This window comes from Ostrea edulis, chromosome 2 (assembly GCF_947568905.1).
Source record: "Ostrea edulis chromosome 2, xbOstEdul1.1, whole genome shotgun sequence".
NCBI classification, from domain to species: Eukaryota; Metazoa; Mollusca; class Bivalvia; order Ostreida; family Ostreidae; genus Ostrea; species Ostrea edulis.
This window is the reverse complement of record NC_079165.1, coordinates 64347290-64361940: the sequence shown is the minus strand read 5'-3', so window position 1 is coordinate 64361940 and position 14651 is coordinate 64347290. Positions and strand designations below refer to the sequence as shown.

The window sequence follows — 14651 nt, the reverse complement described above, 5'->3', positions numbered from 1 at the left end:
CCTTTTATTTCTTCCTTTCTCATACAAAAAAAATTATCATTTTATGTATTATTCAGTTTGATGAACATTTTATATATGCATTGTATCTGTTGTGTGGTATTACATGTACATGCTATGATATTCGATTATAGCAGATTGTTGGGGGGGGAGGGGGGGGGCTTGACATCCGTTCAGAAAAATTTGCAATCATAGATAACAATATCTTTTTAAAAAGATGGTTCTCATTGTAAATATCTATGGAAAACTATCTGCTAAAACATATACTAAAATATCTCTGTGCAATAGCGATATACCTCTCAATATACGATATTGTATATTAAGAGATATTTTTTTTCTACATGGTATATCTGGCGCTAGTATAGTGAAAACAACAGATGCTCTTGTTTTGGTTATGGATATTTCTCTGAATGAGCTCAGTGAGCGACCTAGGAGTGGATACACGGTAACATTGAGAAGGCTTGGAGAATTCCTTGGTGAACTGACAAATCAGAAAGGGTCCTTCAATGAATATTTTGGAGGCAGGCCTATGAGATGGATAGTACGGAAGCGTATTAGTGCCACGTTTTTACTTTTTATTTTCTTATATTTTACATTTTTACATTTTAATCTGTAAATTTTACACTTTAATCTGTAAAATTTACACTATAATCTGTAAATTTTGCACTTTAATCTGTAAAATTCACACTTTAATCTGTAAATTTTACACTTTAATCTGTAAAATTTACACTTTAATCTGTAAAATTTACGTTTTTCTGTATAATATCACTTGGTTGCCCCATTCCGGAGAAAAATATCCAGTGTGGGCTCTCTCTCTCTCTCTCTCATTGCTTGACTCATCTAACTTGTTCAGATTACGTAGAAAAGCGATTTTTAATATTAATTTTTGTGTGTTAGGGCAATATACTATAAAACTATTTGTGTGGCGAGGAAAGTAAGGTATATCGGTTCCATTAAAAAAAAACCCCAAGAATATCGGTAAAACTAATGGATGCTCCCCGAATTGCATCTCACCAATGAAATACTTCATATGGCACATGACTTAAACAATGATCAACAGCTGTTAGAATGAAGGGTTTTAATATATATAAGTATGTGCTGAGTGACCTTAACCTTTACGAAATGACCCTGAGGAATGACCTTCGTCTGACAGGTCATTTGCCTATCACTTGTTTGTGTGAGATATGATCAATAGCTGTTCAAAAACTATTAAAATAAGGAACCTTTTTTTTCTTATATATGATGTATGCCCTGTTTAAAATACTCCCCAATTAAATTATCCTGGTCCATTACCTAACAGTACACAAGGTATGACCATGCTGTAAAATACGGTATGATTATCGTATAAGTTTTACCGATTAAAGTGTAAATTTTACAGATTAAAGTATAAAATTTACAGATTAAAGTGTAAATTTTAAAGAATAAAATTTACAGATTAAAGTGTAAAATATAAAAAATAAAAACGTGGCACTAATACGCTTCCGTAACTAATATCAAAAAATTATAAGTACCATAATGACAAAGCTGATTAATGTTTAAATCTTCTTCAGCCTAATCTTGGTATCGTGCATGAAAATTTAAGCCATAGGAAGTGGTGAGTATGGAGCGCCAAATTAACATAAACTCAAATAATTGAAGATATCATCAATTCATTTGATGCGCGCAACAATTTAATTAAAGATCTCTTCAAATAATTAATGATATCTTCAATTCTGAATTATTGCGCGCATTAATTAAATGAATTGATGATAGCATTAATTCTTCTGCTGAATTGATGCGCGCTTTAATTGAATTAATGATCTCTTCAAATGAATTAATGATATCAACAATTGAATTGATGCGCTCTACAATTCAATTGAAGAGAGCAATAATTGATATAATGCGCGCATTAAATCAATTGATGAGAGCAATAATTGAATTGATGCGCGCATTAATTCATTTGATGAGAGCAGTAATGGATTTAATGCGCGCATTAATTCAATTATTGCTCTCTTCAATTGAATTAATGATATCTTTAATTCATTTGAAGAGAGCAATAATTCTTTTAGAGAGAGCAACTAAATAATTAAAGATATCTTCAATTCAACATATCCACAATTGAATTATTGATCTCTTTAATTGAATTGTTGCTCTCTTTAAAAGAATTGATGCGCGCATTAATTCCTTATACAAAAGCATTGTAAATACTTAAAGATATCCTCAATTGAATTAAAGAGATCATCAAATTATTTATACCGAGCTCTAAATCAATTATTGCGAGCAATATTTCTACGAAATTAATGCTCTCATCAATTGAATTGAAGAGAGCAATAATTGAATTAATGCGCGCATCAAATCTATTATTGCTCTCATTAATTCAATTGATGCTTTAATTAATTTGATGAGAGCAATAATTGATTTAATGCGCGCATTAATTCAATTAAAGAGAGCGATAATTGAATTGATGATATCTTCAAATAATTGAAGATATCTTCAATTATTTGAGTTTATGTTAATTTGGCGCTCCATAGGTGAATGATTACTAAAGGGCACCTGCCATATGACAGGGCCAAGAATGCCCACCAACATTCACAATGCATCGTATGATCCTGTTGAACTTACTATTACCCAACACCTCTTCGTTTTACACGCATTTTATGCAATAGCAAGAACTATGCAATTTTCGTACATTGATAAGAGTTATTTAACTTTCATACCAGAAATGAGGCGCATGTGGCTCTTTATAGTTTATTCAAAACTTCACAATATGAAAAGGTATTAAACTAACATCTTTCCGATAGAGAGATACTGCTTTAGAAGGAAATTCCACGGTGTTGTGCCGCGAGGACTGCAGATCTACTACATCTTGCATGACGGACTTGATTGTCTTGTTCCTGCTGGAAGCCATTTCTAAGAAATGAACATAGTTTAAAACTTCAAGGGGCATTAGTTGTCAATTAAGAAATACCAACTTGTGAATTTCAAAATCTAGTTAAACAAGTGTTAAACATTGGGATGTATTTTAAATGCCTCTCAAATACATCTGATCAGATTGCTGACCTTCTGTTTCCTGGCATGAGCGGGATATTGTAGAGTTTATGACGTCGTTCGTTGGGTTCAGTCGGTATGTCTTTGTTGGTATAACAAAGATGATGCAGAAAAACAAGGTTCCGAGTTAGAATAGGTCTTCAGTACCCCTTGCTTGTCGTAAGAGGCTAATAAATTGGGCGGTCTTTCGGATGAGACCGCAAAAACCGAGGCCCCGTGTCACAGGAGGTATGGCACAATAAAAATCCCTGCTCAAAGTCCGTAAGCGCCGACCATAGCCATTAGGCCTAAATTTTGCAGCCCTTCACCGGCAATGGTGACGTCTCCATATGAGTGAAAAACTCGAGTGGGAAGTTAAACAATATAGAATCAATCGACCATTTTGCCTCAATCACTCTTCTCCGTATACATGTAACATAACCACAAGGGTATTTCTATTTTGCCGCGAGTACAACTAATGGAAATCTACAACTATATTTTGTTTTATTTGGTTTTTATTGGTATGTTTTTAAACAACAAAACTACATAACAATTTTTCTATAAATATGCCTGACATGTGTAGAGTTCTTTGTAGAAGATCGTGTCCTCATTTATCTGTCTAAGGATTTCATGGTGTTCTCGGATCCCCTGAATTAACTGGAAAATATTTCAAACAGGTAAAAAAAACCCCAAAAAACCAGTAAACGACGACAAAACAGTCACCATTATAATCATTACAATTTATCATTTATTTATTTTTTTGTTTATTATGACAATTTTAAATCATCTACTGTCATCGTACTTTAAGGTTCTTTATTAACCACAACAATATTGGTACATGTACGAGAAACGTTTAGACTGTCGCTAGATGTCAGTAGTAGTTGTAAACATCATATCAAATCGTCCCTATTCTCCGTTCAATATTATCAATAGGTACATATACTTTAAAAGTAATTGGTACATTATATATACCGCGGTAATTTATGCTACTGTTACAAATAGATAATTTTACCAGAAACATAGGCATATATGTCTCTGCATTTTACCGCTTTGTAAAACAAATGCACCATACTTTTGAATTTCAAACAAAAATCGTATATAATACATACCATCCATACATGTAGAAGATGACGCATCAAAGCAAAACTCATTCTCAAAGCATGTTAACTAAAATAAAATAAAAAACAGGAATAAATGACTAATTATTGTATGTGTGTATACGAAATCGAGAAAAAGGGAGAGGGAGAGAGAGACTTAATACCTCTCCACAGTTATCTCCTCTTCCAGCCATACGTTGTGGGACAACGGGTCTCTGATTCAATCCCACATTTGAACCTACATAAATAAATAAATAAATAAATAAATAAATAAATATATATATATATATATATATATATATATATATATATATATATATATATATATAAAGTACATACTTAATGATAAATTTCTCTCTACATTTTTAGATATCTAACGTTCAAGTATCTAGTCTTTAACCATATTACTGACCAGGTCCAAGTGGTGCTCCGTCACAGTTGCCACCCTGACAAACCTCCTGTATATCGGGGATTTCTCCAGGTCCAAGTCCAGGAAGACTGGGTGGTTGAGGAGCAGATGGTGGTTGGGGAGCAGCCGGTGGTTGAGGAGCAGCTGGCTGAGCAACTTGACTACCTTGACCAGGAAACAATCCACCACCAGGAATCAGAGTATGAAGTGGTGGCATAACCATCCCTGTGCCCGATCCCGCTGAACCACTTTGAGGAGAAGTCCCCATGTCACCGCCTGATGGCGCTGGTGGAGCAACTTCCGATGGATTATCTGTCAATGGGAACAAGCTAGCTGGGTTAGGATTAAGATCTACAGGCCCTGCAGGAGCTGAGGTATCAGGAGTATTGGATCCAGGCCTGATTATTATTGGTGGTGGTCTCCTCCATGGTGCTCTTGATCCCGAAGAATCCCCAACAAGCCATCTAGAGTTCGGATCATTGGAGTTCATGGGATTTATTGGACTGTTTGGACCACGATTTGAGAAGGGTGGGATGGGCGAGAAAGGCCCATTCGGCATATTTGGATTTCTGGGCGTTAAAGGTCCATTCTGGGTATTTGGAGTAATGGGTGACAAAGGCTGAATCTGTGGAAAAGGCATACTATATCTACAGTGTATGTATTATTTCTACATTGCTCCAATGGTGTTCACTGTGAAATATACTCCAGTCTTTAGGAAAGTTGTATGAGGGGTGACATTTATCGGTGAGACCCCGATACAAAAGTTGGGTATGGAGCAATATACCAGGCATCATTGCCGCTATTACATGTACCACAGTTATTTGACGCTTGTCGCCGACACCTTTAATTGGCGCCTACTTAGCACCTAAGGATAAATGAGAAGATAATTGATCTTAATTCATTTATTAAATTGTTCAAAGTAGATGATTTAAATATGTTTTCATGGCATTGTATTTTGTACGTGTTGATACATAGAATTTGGGGGTTTTATCGCAAGCTTTCCGTTTTTCACCCAGTTTGAAATAGGCATGTTAACTCTCCAAAGGCTACCTTGAAAATGAAATAATTAAATGACCACACAAAACGTAAGTTTCTTGTGAATTTTACTCAGCAGTTGATACTACTAGTCGTAGACTGCGGGTCATCTCAGTGACAAAGTAGACATATCACCGAGACTGAGCGCGCGAAATTTAAAAAGTATATAATCCTATAGCGTGAAAATAAAACCATCGCGATTGGTACCCTTGTAACAAATCGTGAAATTTTAACAACGTGGAATTAAACCAACTTACAGTATTTGGTCCACGTTGTGGTGGATTGGCTGGGCGAACGTCATTTGGATTTACAGCACCTGTGTAACAGATTATTCCAATGTTACAATTATAAAAGAAATAATATGTATGCATAGAATTTCGTTTAGAAATCCGGCATCAGACACTGTTGTATAATTCAGACAATAGGTAATTATGCTATTGTTTTTAGTCATCATCAATCATCATTTCAATAATTTGCTACATGCCGCCGACAACACTACCTTCGTAAACCTGTCTGGAACAGTGTTTGCGACACTTGGCCGGCGACGGATTGACTGGTACACCCTTACATCGGTCTACTATAAAACTGCGTACTTACTTATATTCAATTGTACTGTCAGGCTTTTTGTTTAATTCGATGTTGATAATAATTGAGATGTCTACTCCTTACCTACTGTAAGGGCCTCTCCTGTACAGTGACCGTTCACACATCGAGAATTAGGTGGACAGGGTGTCTACAAAAGAAAATAAAAGACATTATTACATGATCGAGGATTATCTCTTTTGTTTATAACAAACATGGTTCTTATATCTCTAGCAGGTCTAGCACATTTAGTTTTCTTGATATATACATTGTATATGCAAACTTATATGATCTGGGGAGAATTTTGCGAGAATATGTTTGTATCTTAGAAGTAGGTTACTAAACAAAACATGTGCATAACTGTTATGAGCCCTATCGCACCATTGTATACGGCATGTCATTCGCCCTAAAATCAGCTTTCGTCTACAGAACGAGGACTCTCTGTAATTACAATGACAGGAACTGTCAGAAATATAAGCTCTGGACTGGATTTCTAGAAAGAAACATAAGTCGAAACTTAGATTTAAGTCTACGATTTTACTAAAATTTTGACTGCTCAAATAAAAGAAAACTCAAACTTAAGTGTTTTCAAGAAATCCAAAACCGCTTTTGTTCTATCAAAATAGTTCTGAATCATACACTTAATTTCACCCTAACTTCAGACATAAACATTCAGTATTTCCTGGTTCGGTGTTGGGTTGTTTTTCAGGAACCCGATTCCTGTGTTGCATTTTAGTAAAAACTCCCCCAAAGAACAGCACCAAGAGACAATACAGGTGGGGCATTCTTTCAAGTCCATCTCTCGTAACCCAGACTGAAGGGTAACCCGTGTTTAGTAACAATCTTTAAATAACGTAATATTCCATCCATGTGTATTTAGAAACTAAATCCACTGGGCACACCACCTCTCGCGTCGGATAAAAAAAATTGTATAAAGATCTAAAGCCAATGAAGAGACTATGCATCCCCTTTACTAATATGAATAAAAGGCGCACCTTATTATTTTCAACATGAAAGTTAACTGACGTCTCATCCCCGCCCCATGCTCAAAAACCCAGAATTTGTTTCATGGGTTTTAATCGCCTGCGTTAAACAGATCAAGTCTACGTCATCTCTTGTAAGTCCATCAATTTATTCAACGTACGTTTGTCATTGAAAATTCATAAATCTCGGGCGTGCTTTAAAAACTATCCAGTTGCAGTTGGTTAAGGTTCCTCACTCTGATTTCAAAGCTGAGCATCTTCGCCCGCATTTTCTCCTTCAACAATAACATCCAAAAGTTGCGAGGTTTTAAATTGTTATGTTCAAATGTACTGGTAACTTAGATCTTTGCACAATTCAAATCAGACGATACATTTATAACAAATTTAGAATCGCTTTTTCATTTGACTATTTGCTCGTAATATTTTCAATCAATCATTTGGGTTACAATCCTTGCTTGGTACAAAATAAAGATTTTTGAAAGTCCATTGCACATCCTCCTCCTCATCTCGTGTGACACAAGGCCAGCCTTTATCTTCTCATACCCTTGATTAAGCGTTGTGCCTCACCCCAGCAGTATCCAATCCTTGATTCTATAGTTCTCCGTCATGCTATTTGGGGTCTTCCTGTTTCTTTTTTCTGGTGACGTCCATTGTATTGCCACTTTTGGGATTCATTTTGTGGTACACGTAAAATACTTGGTATGGCAAAACCCTCGTAATCTTTTCTTCATTTATTTGATGTTCTTGAACCCAGTCTTAAGCTTCTGATACGAGTCTTTATTAGTGATGAAAGGTGAAGATAACGAACAGTGATCAATCTCATTACTCCGATAAGCAATACGAAATAGAAAGTTGGGCAAACACGGACCCCTGGACACAGTAGAGTAGGGATCAGGTGCCTAGGAGGAGTAAGCATCCCCTGTCGACCGGTCACACCCGCTGTGAGCCCTATATCCTGATCAGGTAAACGGAGTTATCCGTAGTTAAAATTAGTTTGCCAAGAACGGTCTAACAATCGGTATGAAACACGTCAGACAGCATTTGACCCAATGATAGGTTGTATTAACGAACTAGATCGTTATAGGTGATCTAACTTGCCTTGAAGATGTATTTTGTTTAGGACACCTGTTATGGAAGACCCATACATTTCTTGTTCCTGATGTTACAACACGCCAGCATTCCGAATCATAGAGAAGGACTCATTTCACATCGCTGTGATACAGGTGTATATTTGTTCTCAGATAGCACTGGCTAGACTTCCAGATGGTCTAAAGTTGGGAAAATGCTGCACGTGCTTTAGAGAAATTTCCCTCTATATCTTTTTTCTGTTCCATTATCTTTGCATTCTGTATTAAACTTCCTAAATAGGCGAATACTCTACATTCTCTAGTGGTTCTTCGTTAAGTGCTACAGGTCGTCTTGGTTGATGTTTATGACCATTATTTGTTTTCTTTTCATTGATCTCCAGACGTCTTTGTCTGGCAAACATATTCAATCCGTTGGTTTCTTTCGACGATATTTTGTCAAATAATCTGCAAACTAGAAGTCCTCTAACTTCTGAGTAAACCTTGTCCACTGGAGTCCTCTTCTTTTGTCAGATATTGTATTTCTCTGTACCCACCCCATAACCAGTAAGAACAAGATTGGAGACATAATACATCCTTGTTGTACCTCTGATATGACATATCTTCGAACTAGCCCCTGCATATTCTTCTCTTAGCTGATCTTCCCGTGGGGACCCAGGTTAGAATAGGTCCGCAGTGACCTTGATTGTCGTAGAGGCGATTAAATGGGGTGGTCCTTCGGATGACACCGCAAAAACCGAAGTCCCGTATCACAACAGGTATGGCACGATTAAGATCCTTTCCTGCTCAATGGCCATAAGCGCTGAGGATAGGCCTAACTTTTGCAGCCCTTCACCGGCAATGGTGACGTCTGCATATGAGTGAAAGATTCTCGAGAGTGACGTTAAACAATATTCAATCAATCAATATAATCCCTTTATTTATCTATTATAATTGTCTTAGTTAGTATTTTACAAAATACGTTACTTAGTACTAATGATAGAGTTATTCTTCGCTAGTTGTCAAAATTCTGGAGTCTTTTTAGGAAGTTTGACAATAAGACCTTTTCCCAAATTTGTCGATAGTTTCACTTTCCTTGATGAATTCAAAGAGATGATAAAACATTAAAGTGTTTCAACATCTGCTTTCAGCATCATTTAAAATGTATCCAAACCGCCCTGACCTGTGCCCTGGAATTTTGATTGATGAAATTCACCTTAATTTGGCGGGGGGGGGGGGGGGGGGGGCTCCTAGGTCATAATAATTACATAAACACCTACATATTTTGCGGCAGAAAATGGCGAAGGGGTCTTTACCACTTTAACAGACAGTTGCTTTTAAAAAAAAATACGTTATTTTGTGAAGTTTTGGTTCCTACTTTATGGGGATGGGGTAGTGGTATTGAAAACACAAACAAATGTCACATACCATATTCAATTCAAACGGTCGGACATCACACTATGACTGACACAGATTGTCTGGGACTGACCGCAGTAGGTCACTCGTGTGAATCAGCTAAGTATTTTCAAATGCTAAGCGAATAATCAATAACTATCGGTAGAAAGGGAATTAGCATGAGTGAACATCTAATTTTATATTATAGTACAATATGTTCGTTTGCAAATACTTTTAAAACTCGTTCATGAAGCTTTACTACACTATAAATAAATACCCGATAGTGTTTTTAATCATAGGGTTATGATATGTGACCAATACGAACAAGTTTTGGACGCACCTAATTCGAGACTGCGACCAAAATCTAGCCCGTATCTGGATATGTTACAATGTAGTTATGTTCATAGTCACAGAGCCAAACCATAGTATGAGAATGGAATGTGTTTATAAACTTCGTGTATAATAGGTCTTATAACAAAAATTAAATCTACTTACATCACAAGTTTCATGTGGGTTGGCTATAAGCAATAAAATAAAAAAAAAGATATATATCAAATATTATTTGAACTCTTGAAAGAGAGAGAGAGAGGAAGATTTAATTCAAACTTTATGAAGAAACAATTCCTTAGTATTTCATTTCTAGTTTGGTGAAGTATGAAGACTATACGATAAGATCTTACATTGTGGACTATCGCAGTGGTCAACATGGCATACATAGCCTGGCGGGCATCCGGGCTGTTAACGAGAGCAGAGTGAAAATAAGGCATCATAAAAAAGGAGAATCCGATTTTCTGTTCATCGAAAGTGGAGAAATTAATACATACATTACACTGACCACCACTGACTGCAAAAAAGAAAACATACATAAGAAATCGACAATACATATTGCATATCATGTAGAGGAAAATCAACGAGTTTAGATATATATATATATATATATATATATATATATATATATATATATATATATATATATAAAGCACCATTTATTCTCACCTTCTTCGCATTTTCCTCTGTTACACACAAAATTTTCTCCACACTTTGGCTACAACGGAAAAGAAATGAAAAGAATATAATATTTATAAATGAAAATGTGGTTTTATAAGCAAGAACGTACTAAACGCAAGCACAAATTCAGTAAAAACTAGGTATTTATTCAGAATTTATTAGTGACAATTTACAAATTCATGTCAATACAAGTGCCAATAAATCTTCAGAAAAGGAATGTTGGACGTCATCTCGGGCTAGGAAATAGTTGTATTCAAACAGAAAACGTAATTTGTACTTACTGATACTGTTGAATGAATAGGGAATATTACGGATATCTCACCTCCGTATGTTTTCATTCCTTGTTTCACATTCAGTCAAAAGATGCGAATGTTGATAGGAAAAAAAAAGATACTTACCCTACATGGGACTGAAAATGACGAAAATTGAAATAAAATAAAACATAGTGGCTGTAACAGCTTAATATATATATACATGTACTAATATTTACCTTACAAAAACCTTTTAAACTTTAGATTTAGATAGGAATAATAGGAGGTCAAATAAGATATTTATTATTTGAACTTTCTTTAGAATACAAAAACTGCTTATGTTTGTTTGAATGTGTATTTGCTTTATCAATAATAATGAAAGCTTTTTCAAAAATTACATACTGTCTTCGCAATTGCCATTTATACATCGCTGTCCTCTTTGACAGGCAGGCTAAAAGAAAGAAATAATTAATAGTTAATTATTGCTATAAAAAAATTTGTCATCTTAAATCAAGAACGTGAATCATGGTCAAATTTTGAAAGGAACATACCCTACAGGGATCTACAAGAGAAGAGAAATAATTCAGATTTGGCGACCAAATAATTAAAATAGATTTTTAAAACTGTACAAAAATGCAGTCTGTAAAAATATTTAAAGTTTTGAAATAATGAAGACTCGTACCAAAATGGCAGTGGCCGTGATGGCAGGAGTGGTTTTCTTCACACATTGGCTACAATAGAAACCGGTGTAAATTGATAAATTGTCTCAATCGTTTTATGTGCAGAGCCCAATACTTTATATAATTTATGATTATTATCCAAACAAAAATTCCACATGTCATTTGCATATCAGCATAATCTGTATATATGCATGTATCCTGTTTCGTCTCTCAATCAAGGACAAACAAAATAAGGGGCTTTACTTTTTACTATTTTTTTATGTGCTTGGAATTTCTGGTAATTTTAGGTGTTTTTCAATTAAAAAAAGACATGAAAATCTTTCAACTTCATACAAGATAATGAGTTTCAACACTATGAAAAAGCAGAAATGTATGTACTAAGTTTGAGGCTTTTAAACTCTTCATTTTAATTAAGCATATTATGCATGTCGCAAGTACTTGTTTGATTAAGTAGTACCTCTACCTCTCTCTCTCTCTCTCTCTCTCTCTCTCTCTCTCGTGCTTCTCCTTTCTCGCTTTTCTCTATCTAAATTCTTTCTACTTACATTACAAAGAGAGTCACCCACTACAAAATATAGAGATAGGATGTAAGTATATATAGATATTTTGCGACATAAGTTTTGAGGCGTGGAATTAGTTTGATTTCGTTCATATTTTAACCATATTTCCTTATGACATTCAATTCTGTGGCTTACTTTTTTGACATCCTCCACCGTAACAAACATATCCGGTGTCACACCCATCCTATATGTAGAGAATTAAAAACATTAAGTTATGATCTGGAAATTAGAACTTGCACTATTTTTTCGTTATCACTCCCAGGCGTGTTTGTTTAACTTTACGCCCCGCCTCAGTAAAGTGTTGGCGCCTTTTACCTTGACACATTTTAAAATACCTTCATATTGACCTTGAATAAACCTTTCATCTTGACTTTCAAATACCAGGTCTATATTACTCTCGAAATCTTCGATGTCTGTGACGCAAAAGGGTAGTTCTTTCCATACTTTTTTCAGATTAAAAAACACATGTAACAAAAGTACCCGAAATATTGTTCGAATTACATTCGCATATAGTGATTTTTTTTTATCTATTTGAATCCAGAATATAAGAAAACAGTTTTATTCTGATCAAATTTACATTCAGATGTTGTGACAAACTACAGGTACTGTCTATTCAATAACAGCATCGACACTTCGCTTGTATGATCGAGCGTGCAACTGTTTGGACGAAGCTTAATTTTCATAGATTTCTATGCCACAGGTTTTACTTTTGTTCTCAGTGACCAATCATATTGAAAGAATGGCGTCGCGTGGTCATCCAAACTCCTTCTTATTGAAACCACACGGCCAATCAGTGCGTGAAGTGTTTATGCTCGATCAAGTGGCACACTGTAATTGGAGCGATAGTACGTCCCCGACCACGCTGAATTTAATTGCCGTAGATTTGACCTTGACCTGTGTCGACCATATGTCCTGAAATTGACCCTTTCATTCACCAAGTTTGAAGTTTCTTTCTTGCAGTGTTCAAATGTAAAGATAAAGGCTAAAATTGCGGATGGACAAAAGAGACAGGAAACAGACCAAAATAAGAGACCGTCGATCTCGGGGACATAAAAATCTAGTATTGAGACATACCGGGCATGGAGAGGCACTTCTCGAGGCTGGTGGAGGTGGCTGCGGCGGGCGGGGTTGATGGATCCGGCCCGATGGCTGAGGATCCCTCCGTATTATTCTCACCCGAAATGGATTATGAAATATGCGCGACATGATATCTAAAGTTTTCAAACAAATGTTTATACATATACATGTATATGAAATTAATTTTGAAAAAAGCTAGAAAAAAAATTGTCAGAAGGTAACAATTTTAATGGTGTTTTCGACAATGTCTTCCTCAGTACTTACTTCCTATTGATTGCTGAGTTGAACAGATGCAGAATAAAGAAGAGAGTATGCATATTCGTAAATACATTTTTTAACAGGAAAGGGAGACTGAAAAGACAAAAGAAAATGAAATACACAAACTACCTTACATTATAACAGCGAAAACCTACTTATTTTCGTGAATTAAATGTTGACAAAATTGATGCAGTTATAGAAGTAAAATGTTTTGTATGAACAAAACACATGTCCCATTGGGCCTGCTAGTCATTTTCAATGAGGTGACAACAATGGTAATGGTTGTAAGCAATATCATTTACACTAATCAATCCCAAGAAAGAACATTCCAATTTTCTTTCAGCTTTCACAAGAAATAACATTCCAATTTTCCTTCAGCTTTCAACAAAAAAAGCGATTTTATTCTCATTACCAGAGTGTGAAACGGGTGATTTTCCCGGAATATAGAATCTTTGCTTACTGTACATTTTTAATAGAATAAAAATGTACAGAAGAAAAAAATACTGCAAAAACAGAAAAATAAAGTTTTGTCAGTAAAATCATACCTGGATTCAATTTAAAGCTAATAATCCGTAATCTGTAAGTGATTGTTACATTGATTCCTAGTTTGTTTTCTATTTTTATTATGGCCCTCTATACGTGGAAGTTTGTGTATTCTGGAATAGACAGGGGATCGTCAAGAGTTGGCCGTCATCCGTCACGGTGCACATCAATCACACGCACGAGTTCTTTGACAAATGACAACGTCACACTTTCAATGTAATCATTAGTTACGATAATGGTGACCCACAACATCCCCATAAAGAGTATGAATGAATGCAGCAGACGTGACAGAGGAGAAATTCTGTTTGTATACAAGGAAATGTTTGTTTTGTAGGACACTTGGTAAAGGTACGACACCTCAGAGGAAGATGTCTAATACTTTACGCCATTTGTTGATTTAAATTCAAATAAATCAGCGGTTTTCCTACGATGAAAAGTTAATGGTTTTGACGAAAAGGGAAATAGTGCATGTTGGTTGGGTGATATTATCTGTCATTTTCAAAGAGTATCCACACTCTTAAAATTCAAACCTTGGATGGTAGGGGACTAAAATGACATATCTAGAGCCTGTCTGGAATTTTAACTTTTGGGGAATCACATTTGTCACATTGAAACCCAATGTATTTTGTACATTGATTATGATAATGGAGGGATTCATACAATGGAAATGATTTGATGGGTAGATTACTGAGCGCGCAGAGAGAGA

At 35.5% G+C, this 14651-nt stretch overlaps 1 protein-coding gene across 1 annotated transcript; it reads right to left on the bottom strand.

The window, feature by feature from the left end:
• Window positions 1–3500: 3500 nt before the first annotated feature.
• Window positions 3501–14085, bottom strand: LOC130051477 (uncharacterized). Its single transcript, XM_056153428.1, has 17 exons — window positions 13948–14085; window positions 13409–13495; window positions 13142–13278; window positions 12203–12251; window positions 12053–12072; window positions 11510–11558; window positions 11379–11389; window positions 10565–10613; window positions 10393–10412; window positions 10249–10303; window positions 10064–10086; window positions 6214–6277; window positions 5806–5860; window positions 4513–5150; window positions 4265–4338; window positions 4113–4170; window positions 3501–3660 (listed from the first exon to the last, which is right to left on the bottom strand). The coding sequence occupies exons 2-17, from the start codon at window positions 13473–13475 to the stop codon at window positions 3632–3634; spliced, it is 1398 nt and encodes a 465-aa protein (XP_056009403.1). The 5' UTR covers window positions 13476–13495; window positions 13948–14085; the 3' UTR covers window positions 3501–3631.
• Between the last annotated feature and the right edge of the window lie 566 nt (window positions 14086–14651).

Bases quoted from the DNA above. Each gene is read 5' to 3' on its own strand.
- LOC130051477 (XM_056153428.1), bottom strand. From the start codon at position 13,475: ATGTATTTACGAATATGCATACTCTCTTCTTTATTCTGCATCTGTTCA. The intron at 11,559-12,052 runs GTAAGTAGAAAG...TTTCTATTGTAG, and splicing joins TGGGTGACTCTCTTTGTAAT to CCAATGTGTGAAGAAAACCA. The intron at 3,661-4,112 runs GTATGTATTATA...AATATTTTCCAG, and splicing joins ATCTTCTACATGTATGGATG to TTAATTCAGGGGATCCGAGA.